The sequence below is a fragment of the Crotalus tigris genome, unplaced genomic scaffold (genome assembly GCF_016545835.1).
Source record: "Crotalus tigris isolate CLP2741 ecotype Arizona unplaced genomic scaffold, ASM1654583v1 scf7180000017741.1442986301:2390832, whole genome shotgun sequence".
NCBI lineage: Eukaryota > Metazoa > Chordata > Lepidosauria > Squamata > Viperidae > Crotalus > Crotalus tigris.
Genome location: NW_024096608.1, coordinates 1314705 through 1334805, shown reverse-complemented (window position 1 = coordinate 1334805; position 20101 = coordinate 1314705). Strand labels below are relative to the sequence as shown.

At 50.9% G+C, this 20101-nt stretch overlaps 1 protein-coding gene across 1 annotated transcript; it reads right to left on the bottom strand.

The window, feature by feature from the left end:
• Positions 1 to 948: 948 nt before the first annotated feature.
• On the bottom strand, positions 949 to 19720 carry ANXA2 (annexin A2). The gene is made up of 13 exons (XM_039340096.1): positions 19622 to 19720; positions 12196 to 12255; positions 9839 to 9938; positions 7911 to 8005; positions 7582 to 7695; positions 6419 to 6509; positions 5480 to 5559; positions 4709 to 4768; positions 4276 to 4369; positions 3607 to 3702; positions 2765 to 2823; positions 1961 to 2083; positions 949 to 1369 (listed from the first exon to the last, which is right to left on the bottom strand). The coding sequence occupies exons 2-13, from the start codon at positions 12241 to 12243 to the stop codon at positions 1310 to 1312; spliced, it is 1020 nt and encodes a 339-aa protein (XP_039196030.1). The 5' UTR covers positions 12244 to 12255; positions 19622 to 19720; the 3' UTR covers positions 949 to 1309.
• Between the last annotated feature and the right edge of the window lie 381 nt (positions 19721 to 20101).

Sequence of the window (20101 nt, the reverse complement as noted above, 5' to 3'; positions counted from 1 at the left end):
GATTTCGCAGCCGGCCAAGAGCCATCCGCTTTGCTTTGAGCGCCCCCTGGTGGGCATATGCCGGCTTTGCTTGTACTATAAATTGCTCTGGAAAAATGGAAATTTTCTGTGCAGGTGGAAGAACAAGGCTGAGAACTAGCAAATGCTGACAGACAGCTGCCTCCAACTACTTATCAATCACTGACTGATCGACCCTTCAAAGTTGCAAGGGCACTGGAAAAACGACTTGCTACCAGTCCTCGTACTTACGACCGTTGCAACATCCTCACAGTCACACGATCAAAATTCAGGCACTTGGTAGCTGGCAGATATTTACCATGGTTGCAGCATCCTGGGGTCCTGTGAACCCCATCTGCAACCTTCCGAGCCGGCTTCAGGCAAACAAAGTCAGTGGGGAAAGCAGACTTGCTGAACAATCGCATGATTTTGCTTAACGGCAAGGATTCGCTTAACAAGATTTGTATAATTGAGCACGACTCACTTAACTGCCCACTCGCTTAGCAACAGACATCCTGGTCCCAACTGTGTTCGTAAGTCGAGGACTACCTGCCCTCCACTCTCACCCCACCGTTAGGAATAAGCTCTTCCCCACTGGGTCAAAGCACAGCGGGTAAATCTGTTTCCTGCAAACCTCCCTGGGAAAACGCCCCTTCCTGCCTTCCTCTCTCGGCACACACAGACCGACAAGATTGGGTGCCAATGTCAGAAACTGGGTGCTGTTCTAAGGCAGATTTAAGAAAAAAGGAAGATTGTAGAGTCAAGTTACGAGACTAAAGAGGCTACAATCATAGAATCAGGGTTGGAAGGGACCTTAGAGGTCTTCTAGTCCAGCCCCCTGCTCGTGGCTGGAGTCCTTATCCCAACCCAAACAAACCAATGTTCAAGTGACGTGCCAGGAAGTTGTGGTTGCCCTAGGCCAGCCAAAGAACTGCACAAGCACAAACAGAGTTTCCTTTAAAGTAAAAATCTCGTGTTTTTTTTTCCTTTATTTGTCCTTTCGACCAGACCCCACCAGCGATGGGACCACGTGGTGGATCCCATTATCACACCCGTTTCCCTCCCGTAGGAATGTTAATTGCTTCAGCCTTGTGGCTCCCACGGGACTAGCTACTGGCAGGAGCTCAGCGGGAAGAAGGCGAGAGACACAGGCAGCGAGGAGGCGGCTGTTGCACACAGAGCAGGCGGAAGCGGAGTGAGCTGGGGGCTCCTACTTTTGCAACAGGGGAGAGAAGGAAAAGCAGCAGAGGTGGGGGGCAGGGGGAGCACATTTCCAGCTTGGAGTGGTTGGTGGGGATTTCTCCCTCCGGCTTCAGTCTTCTCCGCCGCAGAGATTCAGGAGCGCCCGCTGGTAATCTCCCTTTGTGTCTTGCTGCAGAGAGACCCCAAAGAGAAAGCAGCGAATTAACCCTCTGAACGAAGCAAATACATCAGTGCAGCTAGTCCTTCGCTAAACAAAAGTTCACTTAGTGACCGAAGTTAACAACGGCACTGAAAAAGAGTGACTCAGGACCATTTTTCACAATTAAGATCGTAGCAGCATCCCCCAAGGTCACATGATTTATATTTGGATGCTGGACAACTGACTCACATTTGTGACGGGACATGATCCCCCTTTTGCGACCTTCTGACAATCAAAGCCGGATTCACTTCACAATCGTGTGACTAATTTAACAACTGCAGTCATTCACTTAACACTTAACTGTGGCAAGAAAGGTCGTAAAATGGGACAAAACTCATATACCAAATTCTTGGCTTCAATTGTGGTCGTAAGTTGAGAGCTACCTGTACACAGAATTTGGCTCAATTCCCCCCCCCCATCACAGCACATGAGACGTCATTTAGGGATGCAGGACATGGAGGAAACGCCCCCCCCGCCAGTTGATGGGGATGTGACTCTCTTTAAGAGACTTTAATTGGAAAAGCCAAGGCCTGAGCCTGCTCCGTCCTCCTGTCCACCCACCTGGATAAAGTAATAGAGGGACTTTCCGTATTTCCTCTTGAATTCACTCTTAATTTTCAACATGTCAACTTCAGCGCGAGAAACCATGATTCGGATTAAGACCTTGTCACGGGTGCCTTTGCCCTGAAAATTAAAACACCTCATGCTGAAACTGAATGTCTAGAAATGTCTGGGAAATCTTTAAAAGCATTTTTTTTTTCTTCCTCCGACCAGCAAATGGGAAATTTAGAATTCCTTGACAGAAAGCACTTGGGGATCATTTGCATAAACAATGGAAATTATTTTATGATAGAGCAGCTCAGCATTGGGGAAGCAATGTCCAAGTCTAACATCAGCGTGGTTTAAAAGCAATGGCTTCTATCTTGACCTCCTTTTAAGTGACAAATCAGTCAGTTCAATGCAGCGAAGTCAGAGTCTACCCAAAAAGGTTGACATTTACACTTCAACTGCATCTCCAATGTGCATCTCCAACTGATTTCCACCACAGTGTTGCTCTGCAGGGATGTTAGCAGGTTTTGGTCAAAAAGATACACAGGCCATGTCCCAAGGGTGCTTTTTCCCCCCAAAGGCCACTGGACTTTCTTGGGGGGGGGGGTGTCAGCATCTTGGATAAAAAGCAAAACATTTTCTAAGGGAAAAAAACGCAGGAAAGACCAATTGCCTTTTTGGAAAAAGGACCTTTGGGACAACTGTGACCTGAATGATGGAGAATCTCCACAGATGTATACATGCCTTATACATAAAAAAAAACCAGGCTAAGCTTTGCTTCCACCACTGGGGCCAGACTGCTTCCCCAGGCCTTACCTTCATGGAGTCATACAGCCGATCTGCAAAGTAGAGCTGCTTGTTTTGAATGCACTGGACTGTGGAAGGAGTAAGATCAAAAATGAGGGTGAAACGTGTGGTGGATAAAACAAGGAAATCATTAAAAACTTTTTGTAAATGTGCTCAGAGACAATTTACACAGATTGAAGACAGGGCCAAATCTCAAAACCCACATTCTAAAATCAAAGAACTCAAAATTAGGGATGCCTTAATTCTGTCTTAGCTATTGATGCCTTGGTTTGTCCTCCATTTGGAAAAAAAAATCCTATTGGAATTTGTGATGTCAGTGACAAATTATGCCTGGGCCTAATCAATGCAATTTATTTAAAAAGCAAAATAATCTTTCATTGTTTACATTCCATTGGAAACTCATAACAGACATGGATTTTGATTTTTTTTGCTGAAATGCAGCCATCTGGTGTTAATTAGAAATGCAACTTCTTCAAGAGTTTGCATAGTACAAGAAATCCATCCAAGAACATGCCTCAAATTCAGCTGCAGATTATTTTCTGTCCTCTCTGACTTCATGTAGCCTAAAAAGGATCAGAAATCCGTATCTTGAAGACAACAAGCTTGAAAGCTTCATCATCACCAAACTAATTTCTCAGAGCCAGGAAGCTCTCTTAAGTGCCCTGGTGTTCTGACATCACTACTTCTGCTTTTAAAAAAATCCAGGAACTGCTTTCATCCCAATTTCCCCTCCATCGGGCCTGTGTTGGTGGGTTTCCAGCAAATGAGTTCTCTGCTTGGAGACAACCCACCCGAGATGTCCATGACCATGTTAAGATGGCCAGCTTTCCCTTCTTTCTCTGTTTCCTTACCCAGATTATGGAAGGCATTCTCAAGGTCACCCTTGACCTCCTTCTTGATGCTCTCCAACATATCGTAAGGACTGTAGCTCTTGTACCTTTCAAACACTATCAAGACAAGGGAAGGAAAGTCAAAACTATTGTTTGGGTGAAGACAAAGTTCAAGAAGAACGTCAATATCTAATGGTAGGTTGAATCGATCATGACACTACCAGGCTCCAGAAGAAGACCCCAAGTTGGACTAACATTTCTGGTCCTCCTGCTAAGTCTCCTTCAGGTTGGGAAATGATAGCAGGAAACAACTCAATGAGCAACTCTTTCATCTTGGCCAGATAGTGCTGCTTATCAAAGAAGCTGGTCGTCCTTAAGGAGCTTCTCAGTGGTCCGCTCTCAATGCACAAGAAAACTCTGGAAGGTGAAGCTGCTACACTACAAAGCAGAGTCTTCTTTCATGGTCTTATACATTGACTGGCAGAGGAGTCTGCCCTTCCTGTCTCCTGGTCCTTTTGAGTTGAAGAAGCTTGGACCTTCTTCTGAAAACTGATGCTCTGGGCCAGAGGTGTCCAACCTTGGCAATTTTAAGATCTGTGGACGTCAACTTCCAGAAGCCCTATGGAGTGGGTTCTGGGTATCAAGTTGCTTCGACTCCACCCTCAGCTGTCCAGAGAGGGCTTGTTTTACCTTTCTGGAGATGGGGGGTGCTCCTCTCAGTCATAATGTTGATCCACTTGGGAACATCGGTACCCTTCCGCTTCACTCCGGCATCATAGAGGTCCTGGGGATGACAGGGACACGTCTGGGCTCAGCACCTGTCCACTGCTGCAATGGCACTCCTCAACCTGAGCATCCTAAAAGCTCAGACAGTAATTCTGCAGGCAGAATCTGCCGGCTCTTGCGAAGGTGGCAGAAAAACAGGCACAGCTATAAAGGAAAACTTGTGTGGCCAGATGAAGTAATAGAAACCATAGACGAAGCAAAATGGGAGAGGCAGATCATTTTATGTTACATTTGGGGGAGGGCAGGTTGTTTTAATCACTTGCGTGAGATGGATGGCTATAAATACTAGAAATGAATACATTATTTTCAGTTTTGCACCACAGAAAGAAGTATTTACCCGAGCATCTTGGTCAATGAGTTCAAAGTCCACCACAGAACAGTCTTCATTTCTCCTGCCCTTGAAACAGAGAACAGAAATACGAAGTCAATCCCTATTATACATCACAGAGTCCCACATAGGGAAGACCCATCGAGGGCATCTAGTCCAACCCCGCAACTTTTGCACACCTGCAGGAATCCCATTGCTCCAACTCCTCCATCAGATTCCGAGATCCAAATCAAATCAATTTGGAGATCAGAACCAGAGTTGTTTGGCAATCCAAATTGAACTGCTCCTGTAAATCAGAAGGGACTGGATCCGCACGAACCTGATCCACCCACCACAGTGGGCTGCAGGCATTTGGGGGGGGGGCTTTGATCTTGAGCCATTTATAATAGATTGTATTTATTTTCCTAGCTATGAAGTCAATGGCTCATCTTGCAATTATTTGTTTACTGATAAGTCCTGTGGGCTAATCAACAATATTAGCAATAGTCCAAGCACCATTGCTCATCAACGATAACATTCTATGATTCTTCTTGCAGTGACCGATTTCCTTGTTCCTAAAAATCCTGATGCCAGACATGAAATGGGAGAGAAGAATAGGCCCAGTAGCAGATCGAAAATATTTGCAAATCTACCCAAAGAGGTGCCAGGGACAAGTACAAGTGATGGACAAGTGCATCAGAACCCAAAATAAAGCCACAGAAAGCTGACTAGGGAATTCTGGGAGTTGAAGTCCACGGGTCTTAAAGTGACCGAGACTGAGGAATACTAGGAGATTCCTACCTTGGCCAGTGCAACCATCAGTTTGCGGAAATCCCCGGAGGTGTCAGAGATGATGTCTTTTTCCAGTTCAGTTTTATACACTAAAAATGAAGCAGAACGAAGGGGAAAAGTGGGGAAACCACCTCTGGGTCTGACAAAATGCTGAGTATTGGTCGCACCTGACTGCAGTCCAGAAAATCAGTACGGATGCAAGAATGAAGCATGGCTTGATGTTCTATAAAGCAGCCACAGTAAGAGGAGTCTCTCAGGTCCCTGACTACAGGTAGTCCTCATTTAGTGACTATAATCGGGACCGGCCATTCAGTCATTAAGCAAAGCAGTTGCTATGTGAAAACGCGACTGCTTAAGATCTAACTGAAGCTTTCTTTCCGTTTTCAGAATTTCCAAGTTCGTAAACGCAAGGATCGGTTGCAAAGTGACCTTATCTTCACTTTCATAACTGTGAATGGCCAGTAAATAAGGCAATCACTAAAAGAGGGGTACCTGTAATTAAACTCTGCCTGGAGGCCACTGAAAAGTTGATGAAGTTGGAAAAGCTTTGTGTTTTTTTTTTCTTCTATAAACACCAAAATGTGTATATTACAGAAAATATTCTTTTTTTATTTTCAAGCCAGCTCCAGATTTTTTGGCACTTGGGAGTCATGTTTTATATTCCTTCAGTCCTGATGGCCTTGTTTGGCCCGGTGAGGTTTGCTAAGTTCTCTACTCCCTGGATGCAAGCTGCTTATTCAATACATTGAAGTTAATAAATAAAATGTCAATGCCTGGACATTGCACACCCAGAAGAACCGAAGGGTCTCTCGACAACTCTTTGCAACATGCCCCTTTTCCTTCAGTAAGACACCATTGTTGCCACCCATCATTAACAGGACCCTGGTTGCCTAAAGGAGAGACTCGCCCACTCTCTCTCTTCTCCCAGGTCCATCCTGGCCAACTTACTTTCCTTGTAGGCTTTGTTGATGACAGCCAGTTCCTGGTTTGTCCGTGAGCAAATGATCTCAATGAGTGTGTCTTCATCGGTTCCCAGGCCCTGAAGTGCAAGAGAAAAACCCACATGGTGCGATCACGGTCTGACTCACATCACTGGCAAAGTCTTCGGAAAAGCCTTAGTCAGGGCCAGGCAGTGGCCTTGCTTGAACTAAGCTCCAATTCAACCCTGCCACCTCCTGGCATTGCTGGAAAAACCTCCAGCTCAAGGCTTGGAAAGCTGCTGCCACCATTCCTGACAGCTGGAAGAACTCGTGACTGACACAGTGCTAGTTTTGTGATTAATGGTTGCATCCTAACTTGGCTTTATCTTTTTTTTTCTTCCTAGTGTTTTTCTTGCAATTGCAGGTTCCGCTTTCTTCGGATCAACCGAGAGTGGTTCCGTCGCTTGCAACAGGATTAGGTCCTGCAAACTAAGGAAACCTAACAGGCCTTCATTCACTTACCTAATGTTAAACACTTACTCGGTTTTAGAATGCTCGTTAATCTTTTTTAATTCCGTTTTTCCCCCTCTGTTATTTCTTTTTTTACTGTGTTCTTAAACACCGAGAAAAAGAGAAGTTCTCGCTCCTTCCTGCTCGAGGGCAAAACGATGGTCGATGCAAGTTGCAATGCAGGTTGTGGGCACTAGAGGGAGGTGTTGGATAAAGAAAATGCCAGCACTCTACCTGGCACTGTATCCTAACCCTTGTTTTTGTTTGTTGTTTTCTACAGGGCCCATCTCAACCAAATGACTCCGGTTGCCAGAAATCAGAAGGACCAGCTGATTCCCACGTAGGGAACCTCACCAGAAAGGAAAAGGGCAGCAAGGTGGTATTATTGAACTGGCTTTGGTCACTCAGAAATAGATGCCGTTGAGGGTCCCAAGAGCACCCAAAATCTTCTTTCCTGAACCTGCCAAAGGGTGCACTCCAATGTCCATAACTCCCAAAGGCCCTCCCTCCGTGGCTGGGCAGGTGGGGCCTATAAACCAGCATCCTTGCAAGCAGGGCAGAGTGAATGACACGTGGGAGAGGAAGGACAGCCCAGTTTCACCATGGCAGCAAAAGACATCTTGATCTTAACCGGGGTGGGAGGAAAGGGGGCTCCCCCCCCAGCGCCAGGATTTCACTCACCTTCATGGCTGCCTTCAGCTCAGAGGCGTCATACTGTCCCGGCGTCTTCAAGAGGCCCAGGATAACCGTTTCCAGGTGGCCGGAGAGGGCAGATTTCAAAGCAGCAGACAGTTCCTAAAGTGGAGGGAGAGACCAACCACTTAGGATGCCTTCTGAATTAGCAGACCTCTGTTCTCTCCAAGCTCCTCGGTTCCCACAAGCCAAAATTGTAGTTTACACATCACACACTAAGCCAGGTTTAGTAAGGTGCAAATAAGCCACAATTGGTTATGCAATTACGTGATGCTCGCCCAAGGGAATTCTGGGATCTGGACTCCCAGCCTTCGTACCTTCTTTGTTCTCCGCTGGTAGGCGAAAGCGATATCCTGCCGCTGTTCGTTGCTGCGGTTTGTCAAAAGGTTGACAATGGTCACTTCATCCACACCTGCAGAGAGAAGACCACGGCTCAGCTCAAGGCAAACCTCTCCTCCATTCTGTCTGTCTGTCTGTCTGTCTGTCTATTACATTGTTTTTCAACCTTGGCCACTTTAAAGTGGGTGGACTTCCGCTCCCAGAATTCAACTTTTCGATGGGTGGATTTCAACGACCAGATTTCCGCAGCCAACTGAAGGCTGGGACTTCAGTTCCCGTGGCTGGCTAGGGAATTCTGGGCGTTGAAGACCAACCATCTTCAAGTTGCCAAGGTTGAAAACCAGAGTTTTGGAGATAGCCCAAGCGGGGGGGGGGGAATCTCAATTCTATATAAAGCACGCGGAGTAGGAAAGCCAAGAAGAGCAGCTTGTCAAAAGTTGCGTTTCTTGCCTCAGTTTTTCCTTTAGCGATGCCTGCCTGACCTTCTGACACCGCCTGGCTTTTAAACACTCCAAGCCTTGGGGTTCTTGTTGGGCTGGGGAAATAAAGGCGTGTCTCCCTCCACACGCCTTCGCAAAGAGGAATGTCCGGGTTGTGCACCAGTCACGCAGAGAGCGAAAACCATGGCTTTCAGAATTGGTAGAAAACCACAGGTGGTCTGTGCAACAGAGTGGACCTCGGGCTGATCCTCCAGATCAGCCAGAGTCCATTTAAAAGGTCAAAAGCCCATCTAAACCCACCCTCCGCTGATCGTGTCATGCATTGTCATCAGACGTAACCAACAGGATAAAAAGCATTTTCCTGCTATGAACCGAAGTCCTTTCTTCTTCCATTTTAATCAGCTTTCCCCAACTCCGAAATCAGGCACGCAGGGTGGGGAGAGAAGAAAAACCCTGGCTTGTCTCTGGAGGGAGCATCCAGAGGGCCCTGGAGCTTGGGAAAGGAGGGCAATCCTTGTGGGAGGACGGCCTCCGAGAGATTCAACGACTGGAGCTGAAGCTGCATTCCGGGGCTGGAAAAATGCAGCATTTGTGGGCTGCTGACTCACAGCTGCCAAGGCCTTCTGGCAGGGCAGGCTGGAGCGGAGGCGGCCTCTTCCTTCCCTCAGCCTTGCAAAGAGAGACCCCCAGATTACGGCAACACAAGCCAAAGACAAGCCATTGTTTGTGCCACTTGAGGATAAGTCCCCAAAGTGCTTTTTTAAAAGGCAACTGGACTTCCTGTTTTTCCTGAAGAAGCTTCTTGGATGAGAAGCGAAACGTCTTCAAGGAAAAAAAACCAAGAAAGTCCGGTTGCCTGTAGAAAAAGCACCTTTGGGACCTGGACCTGGACGATGGAGAATCCCCCTAGACAGTTGAGGATAAGGCATTGCACTGCAGGGAGGGGGGCTGGGACAGCTGTGGGTCACCCCACCCGTGGGGGGCACTTGTTTGTGACACACTCATACCCATCTGCTTCCCAACCTGCAACCTCCTATCCGGCTGCCTAAAAAGCCGTCCAAACACCTGATGCCTAATTTGCCTTTTCCCCCTTCCCTTCCCCATCACCTTTCCTTGTGTGTCTCCTTGTGTGTCGCACCCTTTCAGGCAATACAGGTGGGGGCAGGGACCCTCTCCTCCAGGGCGTCCTGGAAGCCCCTCTGGAAGCCTCTTTGGCTGCAGGGCTCTCCCAGACACCCCTCCCCCAATTCTGCAGCCAGATCCAGCAAACATTAGATCTGCTTCCTTTTGTTCTTAAGAGCTGCTCAAGGGCTGTGCCCGTCCCTGGCCAGCCCCCTCAGAAGCAGAAGGGAGCCTAAGCGTATCTCCCCCCCCCCCCACATCCTGCCTCCACGCCCAGCCAGGAGAAGCAGTGGTGGTCCTGGTTGACTTTGGACCCAACTCCGCAGAGCTTCCTTCCCACCTACCTTTGGCCTTGATGGCGGTTTCCAGGGTGAGAGCATCGCGATCAGCATCGAAGTTCCCATAAGCCTTTACGGTGGCATAGGCGCTGGGGGGCAGGGAGTGCTGGGGGTGCAGAAAAAGGGCAACCATCAATGGGAAGACCTGCTAAGCCCCTCATCTCTCACGGGGGAGGGGGGAGATAGACAAAGGGCATTCACACAGGCAGGGGCCCCTCCAGGGAAAAGGAAGCCTGGAGTGAGGCCACCTTTGCATAGCTGCTGCCCCTCCAGAGCGTTGGCATCAACCCATCTGGAGGTCCCCAGCTTGAGTGAGGCCGATGCTCTGCCAGCTTTGCCCCCCCCCATGGATTGGGGGCTGCTTCACTTATGGGCTCCAAGGCACACAAAGGCCTTCCATCCGTCAGGCATTTACAAATAGCAGGCTGCCAAAGGTGGATGGGGACAAAGCAGGATGGGGGGAGCCACAGAATGGGGGGAGGGGGCAAGGACCTTGGCATGAGGCCCCTATTTGAAAAGGCTTCACTAAGGCTCAGAAAGGAAGAGGGGCATCTCTGAACCCCCAGATCAGCAGAGGGAAGATGTGGACTGAAGCTAATCAAGTAATCAGATTTTTGTCTATTAAGCAACCTTTGCAGGAAAGACATTCCAGAGAGGCTTCCCCCCCCCCTTAATCCCCTAATTCAGGAGGGCTTCATCTCTTTCTCTCTCTCCCTCTCTCTCTCTCTCTCTCTCTTCTCCAGGTTCTGTATTCAGGTTCCTGACAATCTGCCTCAATAACAAACCTCTGGACTGATGGGCTTCTGCCAAGAAAAGGGTTCGCTTTCAACTCATGCTTATGCCCCTCGTGGTGGGTCGAATTACAGCCCAGTCTTATGCCCAGCAGCAAGGACCATCCTGACTAACACTGATGGGATCTGTAGTCCCACGCCCCTGATTGGGGAAGATGACTGTTCATGCAGCAAGCCCGTCTCGCTTCCCCAAAGTGCTCAAAAGGAGAAGTGACTTTGGTCATCAATCCTTCAGGCTGCCAAAGGCCACTTCCAGGCAGGAGGGGGAGGGATCTCCAAAGGGGGTCTTTGAGTGCTCCCCCCCCCCCCGCAAGCCTGCAAAGCAGGGAGGGCGGCTTTGTGGGAAAAAACTTCGCTTTTCTTCGGAAGGGGCTGAAAGGCGTGTCCTCCAGAGAGCCCACCCTGCCACCCCCCCCCCTCCCCAGGCAGGAGCTTGGCAGGAGGCCAGGCCAGGCTTGGCAACACCAGCAAGTTCCCTGAAGAAGCTGCTGATTCATGAAGCCAAAACCAACAAGGAGTGGAAAAGTTAAATGCACCGAAATCAAGCTGTCCGCTCTCCAAACAAAGGACATTCTTTGGCCTGGAACAACAGAGAGTGGAAAGAGCTTGGAAGGGGGGAAGGAAATAGCTCACCGGCCCCAGGAGAGCCTCTTTGCAGAGAACCTGCTGGGCCTGTGGTCAGAGGAGCCTCCCCTCTGGGCTGCCACAAGGCAGAGAAAATGGCACACACACACATACACACACACACACACACACACACACACACACACACACACACACACGAAGGGCGGTGGCAGCAGCAGCGTTGCAGCCACTCCAAGGGCAAAAGCCGTTAATTGCCTGGAGAATGCCCTCCATGGCCCTTGAAAGGGGACCGTTTGCAGCTCAAGGTTGAACTGAGGGGTCCTGGGTGCTCTCTGAGCTGGGTGGTTTCCTTGCAGACATTTCATGACCCAACTAGGGAACATCCTCAGGGTTAATGACACTAGCCCTGATGGTGTTACCATATTTAGGTAATGAAACCCCTGCAAGAAAACCACCAAGCTCAGAGAGCACCCAGGACCCCTCAGTCCCTTTCCTTTTCCTCCTCTCTTTCTCCCTCACTCCACAAACCCCACTCCCTTCTAGCACTGATAAAGTTACCTAGGTGGGTAATGAAATGTCTGCAAGAAAACAACCAAGCACAGCAAGCACCAAGCAGCCCTCAGTGGCCCTTTGCACACTCAGCAAAGATGTGATGCCCTGGAAAAGATGATTTGGGAGACTGCAAGACTACCGGCCCACTTAAACAAGAGAAAAAGTAGATATCCATCAATCAAGGCAATTTGTTCATAAGTATAACATGCAAATCAACATTTCATTTTGAGGGGAGGGGGATGCATGAGAAAAGAGGAGGGAAGAGGGAAATACGTTGCCTGAGAAAATACATGGGAAAACCCCACTGGGGACAAACCCACTTAGGGTTAGGGTTGGGTCCCCATGAATTCACAGAGCCAACGGGTCCAGAGCGCATCAGAATGCTTAGGAAGGTGCTGAATTTTCGAGCCCCTCCCCCCTAGCCACGATACTTACGTCCCCCTCCAGGGTGAGCTTGCTTAGGATTTCATGGACAGTCGACATCTTGACAAGAAGCTGGAGGAAAAAACAGAAAAAAGAAGATGTCATAAAAATCCATCTCAACTTCTAGAGCAGTGAGGGCGAACCTTTTAGAGACCGAGTGCCCAAACTGCAATCCCAAACCCACCTATGCATTGTCGGGTGCCGGTGGGTGTGGCCCATTGGCTGGGCGTGGCCAATTGGGTGGGTGTGGCCCATTGGCTGGGCATAGCTGCTGTGGTAACGGTAGACTGGGTGGGACTAAAAAGTTCAATCAATCAATTCCAACTTTGCAAGATCTTTTTTTTCCCTGCGAGAAGTTGAAATTGACTGATTGATTGAACCTTTTCTCTTTTTTTTGCACACGGCGTAAAGCAAAAAGGTTTTATAAAAGCCAGCTGAAGGCCTAGGACTGGGGCGACGGTGTGCGTGCCCACAGAGAGGGCTCTGAGTGCCTCCTCTGGTACCCGTGCCATACGTTCGCCACCACTGTTCTAGAGGCATTGAGACTTACAAGCCTGGCCTAAAAAGTCCTAAGGGGCCTCTGATTCTGGAGCCCCCCCCCCTGCCTTGGCCACATGGCCCTGTTTTGCAGATGAATGGAAGTCCTTGGTAGTCACCAGCATTGCCCTTCTGGATTCTCTGAAGCTCCCAAACAAAGGCTTTGTTTCCAGCTGGCCCAAAAGAGCCAATCCTGGATCCTAACAGATACAGCAAGGAAAACCATAAATTTTCAGACTTTGAGAGTTTGTTCTCCCTGGCCAATCTATAACCTAAAATTTCAAATTGCAGATTTTAAAAAGTACCCAAAATTATTAGCCCCCAGTTTTTGCTTTCAATTACACATTTCAGACAAAATGGTTAGGGAAAACCTTACTGCAACTCGGAGGAGGAGGAGGAGGAGGAGGAGGAGGAGGAGGAAAGTGGAGAGGGGGAGGGTTTCTTCTCTTAGGGGCGAGCAGCCACAGAGACATCCTATTATGAAATGACACTCCAAGTGCTTTGCAATTAGGAAACAGGGAATTTCCTATCAGGAGACATTTTGCTACCATTAGGGATTTGCTCCTCAAAGGGCATTTGCTGCCGTTGAAGACTTGGGGCAAAAAGTTTAAGTTCAATTGCCAAGGTGGTACTACAATTAAGCACCATAAAGAGGGGCACAGTTTAATTAAGGAAGCAGGCTTTTCAAAGAGGTTGGGCCTCTTGCAAGCTGCAGAAGAAACTCTGCTGAACAACTTTGGAAAGGGTGAGAAAGTCGGAGCCAGCAGCGCGCAATTCACAAGCCAGCGATTAAGGGTGGGGCAAGGGTGGGGAAGCCAATGTTGGCCAAGAATTCCTTCAGCCCCACCGACCTCATTTGTTCCTCAGTTGTGAAGGCTTCAAGGAAAAAAAGAAAAGGAGGAAGGAAGGAATTTTATTTGAACATAGCAAAAGGATGCACATTCTTTAGAAAGGATTGGGAAGAATCTTGAGATTCAAAAGGAAAAAAAATGGAGGGCATTTTGCAGGGCAGAGCAGGGGCCTCCATCCAGCAAAGCTGAGGAAGGTTTTCCATCCTGCAGAGCCCGGATTCCACTTCCACCATGGAGCAGGGCTGCCTGCCCTTTCCCATCCCTGGCCAGGCTTCAGAAAAGTTGTTCCTCTCTGCCTCCAACTCCTATCAGAGCACTTGCAAGCATCCTGTCTTTTCCTGGTTGGACTGGGCTGGGCTGGGGGAGGGGAAGGGCAGTAGTCCTTGGAGGGTGGGATCCTGGCATAATGGTCCTCTCCCTCTTCCAGCTAGGGGGCAATTCCCAAATTCCTCAGCTCAGAGAAATCTTCCAGCTGCCGCCCCCAAATGCAGCCAAAAAATCAGACCATTGTTCGCAAACTTTCCTCTTCAAATCCACCCCAGGCAAGGCAAGCAGCCAACTTGCAAAATCCAGGAGGGGCCAGAGAGACCCCTAGAAGGGGCACAATCCACTGCTCTGATTGAAACACCCAGTCATGAAAAGAAAGATCTGAAGAACTCCAAAGTGGACACTTTGAGGTCATCCAGTCCAACCCCAGCAGCTCACCATCTTCCAAAAGCTGCAGAACAATCCTAGGGATCAGGGAGACTCAGACACTTAGCCAAGGGACTGGCAAGCACATTACTCACTTCCCCTCAAATGCAGGACCGGGAGGGGGAGGAATCTCCCAATGACAGGGAAGGTTATGGAGGGCAGAAGGGCGTAGGATGTGAACTCTGGGCAGCTGGAAATGTGGGAAAGAGAGAGCGCTTTGGTTATGTGAGGCTAAAAAGAGGACATCACTTCCTAAGTAGCTTCAAACCCACGGACCCCATGTTTCTAGTCCCTAGGATGGCCAGGAGAGTTTGGGAATAGCACAGGTCAGGCTTCTCATCAATGCCTTCATGTCCTGAGGTTGAGCAACCCATGATGGGGGTCTCCAGAATCCCCCAGAGCAAAGGTGGCTGGGGGATTCTGGGAGTTGAAGTCCACCCAATCTTAAAGTTGCCAAGGTTGAGAAATGCTATTTTAACCCAATGAGATGAGCTGCCCTTTTTGCCCTTTCTCTGCTGGCAACCATATTCAAAGGTATACTGCCTCCTACCTTGGAGGCTCCATAGCGCTCACCAGAGTATCCCTAACCCCTTCCTCCCCTCTCTTCTCAAAATGAGCTACACCCTGTAGCAACCTCCTTGCTAGGACCCAGAGAAGTCCCAGGTCTGCTCTTTAATCCCCATCAAATGGACGCGCCTCGATATTATGACCTCCACCAGCTTCGCAGCGCTCTTGGTCTTCATGCACAGGCTCAAAATCTGGGACAGCAGCTGCGACGGGGCTCCGGCCGCGAAAAGATTTTGGAGGGAGGGAGGGAGGGAGGGAGGGGACGGAATCCAAGGGACGCCTTACGGAAACGCGCCCACCCGGGCACCCTCCCCCACGCGTGCAACACGGGCCAACCGGCCGCTGGAAGACCGGGCGGGTCCCGCTGAGCCGCCCCCGGACCCAGGAGGGCCAATCGGAGGGAAGCCAAGGCGAGGACGGGGTGGGGGAGATGCGTCATCCAGAGGGAATCCTGCAAGGATCTCTCCGCCGGAGAGCGATCTTTGATCGGGGGAGAAAAGATCGCCCGGGTTCAGCTACGTGGCGGGGCTCCTCACAGGTGAGAACTGCCGTAACGCGGTGTAGTTGCGATGTTGCGGCAGAATCTGGGCGTTTCCAGCCAGGAGAACATTCTAGTCCTCATGGAGGCGCGTTGGTTCAGCAGCTTGAAAGGGGTAACCCGTTCCTTCCCCTAAGCGTCGTTCCCAGATCCGACTTTCTTCCCCGTCACTGTTTCCCTCACCTCCACAAGGGAAAAAAAAAAGGCTTTTGAATTCACACAGCCGACGTCTTGCATGTTAAAAGCACCGCTTCCCACCAGCTCCAGCAAAAAGGCATACTTTAAACCCAAATGTCACCCAGGTCACGGCTGTCCCAAGGTGCTTTTTCAAAAGGCAACCCTACTTTGTTTTTTTCCTTGAAGACGCTCCGCTTCTCATCCAAGAAGCTTCTTCAGAGCTGACGCTTGTTTAGAACGGAAGAAGCTTCTTGGATGAGAAGCGAAAGTCCAGTTGCCTTTTGAAAAAGCACCTTTGGGACTTTAAACCCAGCTTTCTTCAGGGTTTTGGTCGTTTGGCCTCAGTCTTAGCAAATGCTGGCTGACTGCAGTTTGGAAATTAAAGGGCTCCAAAGGGAACTGTAGAGGCTTGTTCTTGCTGTGTACTGGCATGACAACATAGCAAAGGGGATCAAATCCCAGCTACTCCCAAGAGCGGGAATGAAAGGCTGAGTTGTGTGCTCAGCACAATTAGGTGCAAGATGCTTACACAGCAGGCAACGTTTGGGTCTGTTCCAACCCCAAAGTGAATTATCTTGTGTTAGATATCTCCCATGGAATGCTGCAAGACATAACTTCAAGGCAGAAGGTTGGCCTTATCTGTGCAGTCTGTTCCCATAATCCTCAGCCAGACAGGGCCAAAGACAGTGCCAAAAGGTTAGTGGTTGTTGGGAGTTACAGAATTTAATATCAAAATGCTCAGAAAATAAATGCTTTGATCTGGAGCAGAGACGTCCCTCTTACTTTCCGGATAAAATGAAAGCTTTCCGGTGAAAGGTAGGCCTGCAACAGCCCTGCGCGGTAGGTTAGGATGCTGGTGCCCAGCAGGAATTAAGAAAATTCAAAATATGTTTGAACAGAGAGATGGATCCAGAGTGCGGGTCCAGTGGTCCCTAAAGCAAGGTCTCTCAAGCTTGGCAACTTTAGGATAGTCGGATTTCAACTCCCAGAATTCAACTTGAAGATGGCTGGGGAATTCTGGGAGTCGAAGTCCAACCACCTTCAAGTTGATAAGGTTGAGAAACACCACGATCTTAATACCGCAGTAACTGCTGTTCGATGCACCAAGAAACCTTTGCAGCTAAATAAATTTTAAAAATCCTTTAAATTCATCCTACCAGCCGGTTCACAGCCAGAACCTCCCCCCCCCCCAGTGCTGGGCCAGGAGCTAAGCTAGACTCCTGGCCTCTCCCTGAGGTGCAGCAGTTGCCTGGCAGGTGAAAAAAAGGGGAGGGGACTCTCCTCTTGCCAGGGAGGGGCTGCAAAGCCTGAGCCAGATCCCTGGCTTGGAAGGAAATCTGGGTGTGGCTGGGCAGGAATGCAGGCAGGGTGCAGGGAAGAGAAGGCTCTGGGAAAGCCAGGGAGGGAAGGATCTGCAGGAAGAGGCCATCCTCCACAGCTACAGATGTTTCCTTCACTAGGAAGGGGGGGGGGAGGAAGTTAAGGAAAACCTATTCAAGGGCTGCATTTTCCCCCCACCCCATAAAATCAGACAGTGTATTCAAAACCAAACATTGTGCAGCGCCACAGTAAATTCAGAATAAAGAGTTGGAAGGGACCTTGGAGATCTTCTAGTCCAACCCTCTGTTTAGGCAGGAGATTCTATACCAGGGGTCTCCAAACTTGGCAACTTGTGGACTTTAATTCCCAGAATTCCCATGGCTGGCTGAGGAATTCCACAAGTCTTAAAGTGGCCAGGTTTGGAGACCCCTGCCCTAGACCATTCCAGAACAATGGCTGTCCAGTCCCTTCTTGGGAACCTCCAGTAACGGTGGTGCCAATTCAACAGAGTCCATTCCACACCAGGCCTTCCCTGAACACGGAACTCAGCTGTTGCAAGCCTGCAGCTTCTTTGCAAAATAGGGTCCGTTCCTCACCATGGAGAATCGATCTCTGATAGCCCCTCAGCCTAGTTTGGCTCCAGCCAGCCACCCCTTCCAGACCCTGAACTCACCAAATCATTCAGGGTGGGTGGTGATTTGAACCCGGGTCTCCATAGCTGTCATCTGATACACTATTCCCTACGCTACACCACTTTTGCTTCACTGCCTGGTGGAATTTCTTCTCCTCCCCCAGTCCAAGAGGCCCTCAGAGATGGGGCTGCCAACCCATTTGCAAACATGCTGGAGAACGTCCATCGGGCCTCTTGTAATAACAAACACATTCATGCTTAATAGCAAACAGATTTTCTGAGCTGAAGACCTCGGTGGGCTCGGTCAAGGCCCACTTTATTGTAGCTCAGCGGCTCTTCAGCTGTCGCAGCAACACGGTCAATCAAGAGGGATGCTCAGAAGAATCAGGGGTTTTCTTTCATGCCCATCCATATCTGAGACAACCCGAGAAGCAATCAGGAACTCTCCAAAATCAAAGCCCCACAGATATAATCCCGATTCCATTCCCAGGTGGAAGAGCAAAGTACTGCATCTCTGCTGTCAGAACTTGAAAACAAGACCGCAAAGGTGCTAGTCCACAATATTTTTAGGGGCTAGGCAGCTTTTGTATACCCTCTGACGTTTTTGATGTTTACCAGCTGCTTAAGAGGAGATACCCAGTCTTTCAAAGTAAATTAAGCCAAGAGTTTGGCCAACAGTTCTGCAGCAAATGTTGATCCGAAGCTGGTTGGTCCCATCATGCGGTCCCTACACTGCCTCTTTGTTCAAATAAAAAGGAGAGCTTCTTGTTGTGCAACAAACTCCATTTTCTCTCCTAAAAACATGTCACAGGACAATAAACCATATTTACATTCAAGGGCCCCCAGACGAAGCCACCCACTGCAGAGTCTGGCAAGAGGTGGGAGGATGCCGCTGGATCAGGGTGAGAGTCGCAGATGGGAGGGGTGTCTTCATTCCGCCCACCCTTACCCTGCAAATGCCCCCCCTCCCCCCCATCCTCCAGACGTTTGGCAAACCGGAGCCAAGCACAGGGCGTGGCGCCCGCTTTGCTCAACAGCTCCTACCGCATTGCTTGTTGGAACATGCCAGCTGGGGAGGGGGAGGGGACGGGAGGGAGGGAGAATCACACTGGATGACGTCACAGAAACGGCGTCCAGCCCCTCCCGAGAGCCACACCCGAGCGAGGAGAGGCATCACCGCTGCAGTTGGCAGAGAGAAGCGCCAGGCTGGGCAAATTGGGGTGGGGTGGAGGGGGGTGGGAAGGGGGGCATAAGCAGGCCTTATTAAGGGGGTCCATCGCAACAGCTCTGCAGCCACCCTGACTCACTTCTCTTGGGAGACTTTGAGGAAAGCTTTTGTGTCCTCCTTAGTCCAATCCACACAATCACACACAGATTGCCTCCACTGCCCTCGGTTGGCAAGCGGGCGAGGCGAACGGGTCTGGCCCTCCATTCCCCCCCCCCAGGTGGTTATGAGGGGCTCCGAGGAGCTCCGGGACACGAAAGGGGCTTCAAGCCGCCTGCTGCTTCTACAGGGTTGGGGAGGGGGGCTGTTTCCACCTCCACCCCGTTCTGATGCAGGCAGCCCCACGCAGGCTACCGACTTACACGGGGCTTCAGCCTCCCCCCCTTGCCAGCCGAAGCGACGGGTGTGGCCCCTAAAGGGGGCACGAAGGAGCCCTGGAGCAAGAGGCAGGGGCGTCCCCCTCCTGCAGGAAGGGTCCCAGGAGAGCAATTCCTGATCAGATCCGGCCCCTAGCCGGGGGGGGGGGCGTTGCAAAAAGCAGACGCCGCTGCGCGCTTTCTCCGACGGGGAAAAGCAGCCCCGGAGAAGAGACGCCCGAAGCAAAGAGCAGCCGGGGGTCTCATGCACTCCCCCCTGCCCCGCCCCCAAGGGCTCCCCGGAATCCTTGCAAGACCCCGAACGGCTTCCTCCAACGCGGCGTCCCGAACGACGCCCGGCACCGACGGGCATCAGCTGCGCCCGGCGCCGGCTGGGAGAAGAGGGGGGCCCAGCGCGACCCTCGGGGGGGAGGAACTGCCGGCTGGGGAGAGTCGGGGGGGGGGGGAAGCGGAGGTCTGGCCGCCGCCGCTGCCGAGGAGGCCGAGGGGAGCGAGCGCTGCCGGCGGGCGGACGGGACTTACCGGGCGGGGCTGCAGACTCCGAGCGCCGGCCGGCCTAGCAAGAGCGGGCGGCGCCCGGACGGCCCTTTTGTAGCCGGGCTGCCTCCCAGTCCCCGCCCGCCCGCCTTGACGGAGGCCAAGCCCGGCCCGGCCGCCGCCGCCGCCTCTGACTCAGCCCCGCCGGGACGGGAGGGGGCCTGGCGCAGCTGGCGCGGAGCCGCGGGGGAGGCTGGAGGAGCCGCGCCCCCGAGCCGTCGCTGGGGTCCCGAGAGGCGGGGGTGCCGGCCGCGAGGGGTCCTACGGGGCAACAGCCGCTTCTGCGGGGCAATTGCCCCCCCCCGCGCCCCAATGTCGCATTAGACGCGGCGCGAGAGCAGCGCTGCCCGGTCCCTTTGCTGGGGCGAGGCAAGCCCTGGTTCCGCCAGAGGAGCCTGCCTCAGTTGCCCCAAGTGTCAAAGAACTGCCCTGGGGAGGGGGAGGGGCCGAGGGCCTCTTTCGCAG

Bases quoted from the DNA above. Each gene is read 5' to 3' on its own strand.
- ANXA2 (XM_039340096.1), bottom strand. From the start codon at position 12,243: ATGTCGACTGTCCATGAAATCCTAAGCAAGCTCACCCTGGAGGGGGAC. The intron at 3,703-4,275 runs GTAAAACAAGCC...TTGTCTTGATAG, and splicing joins CACCCCCCATCTCCAGAAAG to TGTTTGAAAGGTACAAGAGC. The intron at 1,370-1,960 runs GTGGGTGGACAG...GTCTCTCTGCAG, and splicing joins CCCTCTATTACTTTATCCAG to CAAGACACAAAGGGAGATTA.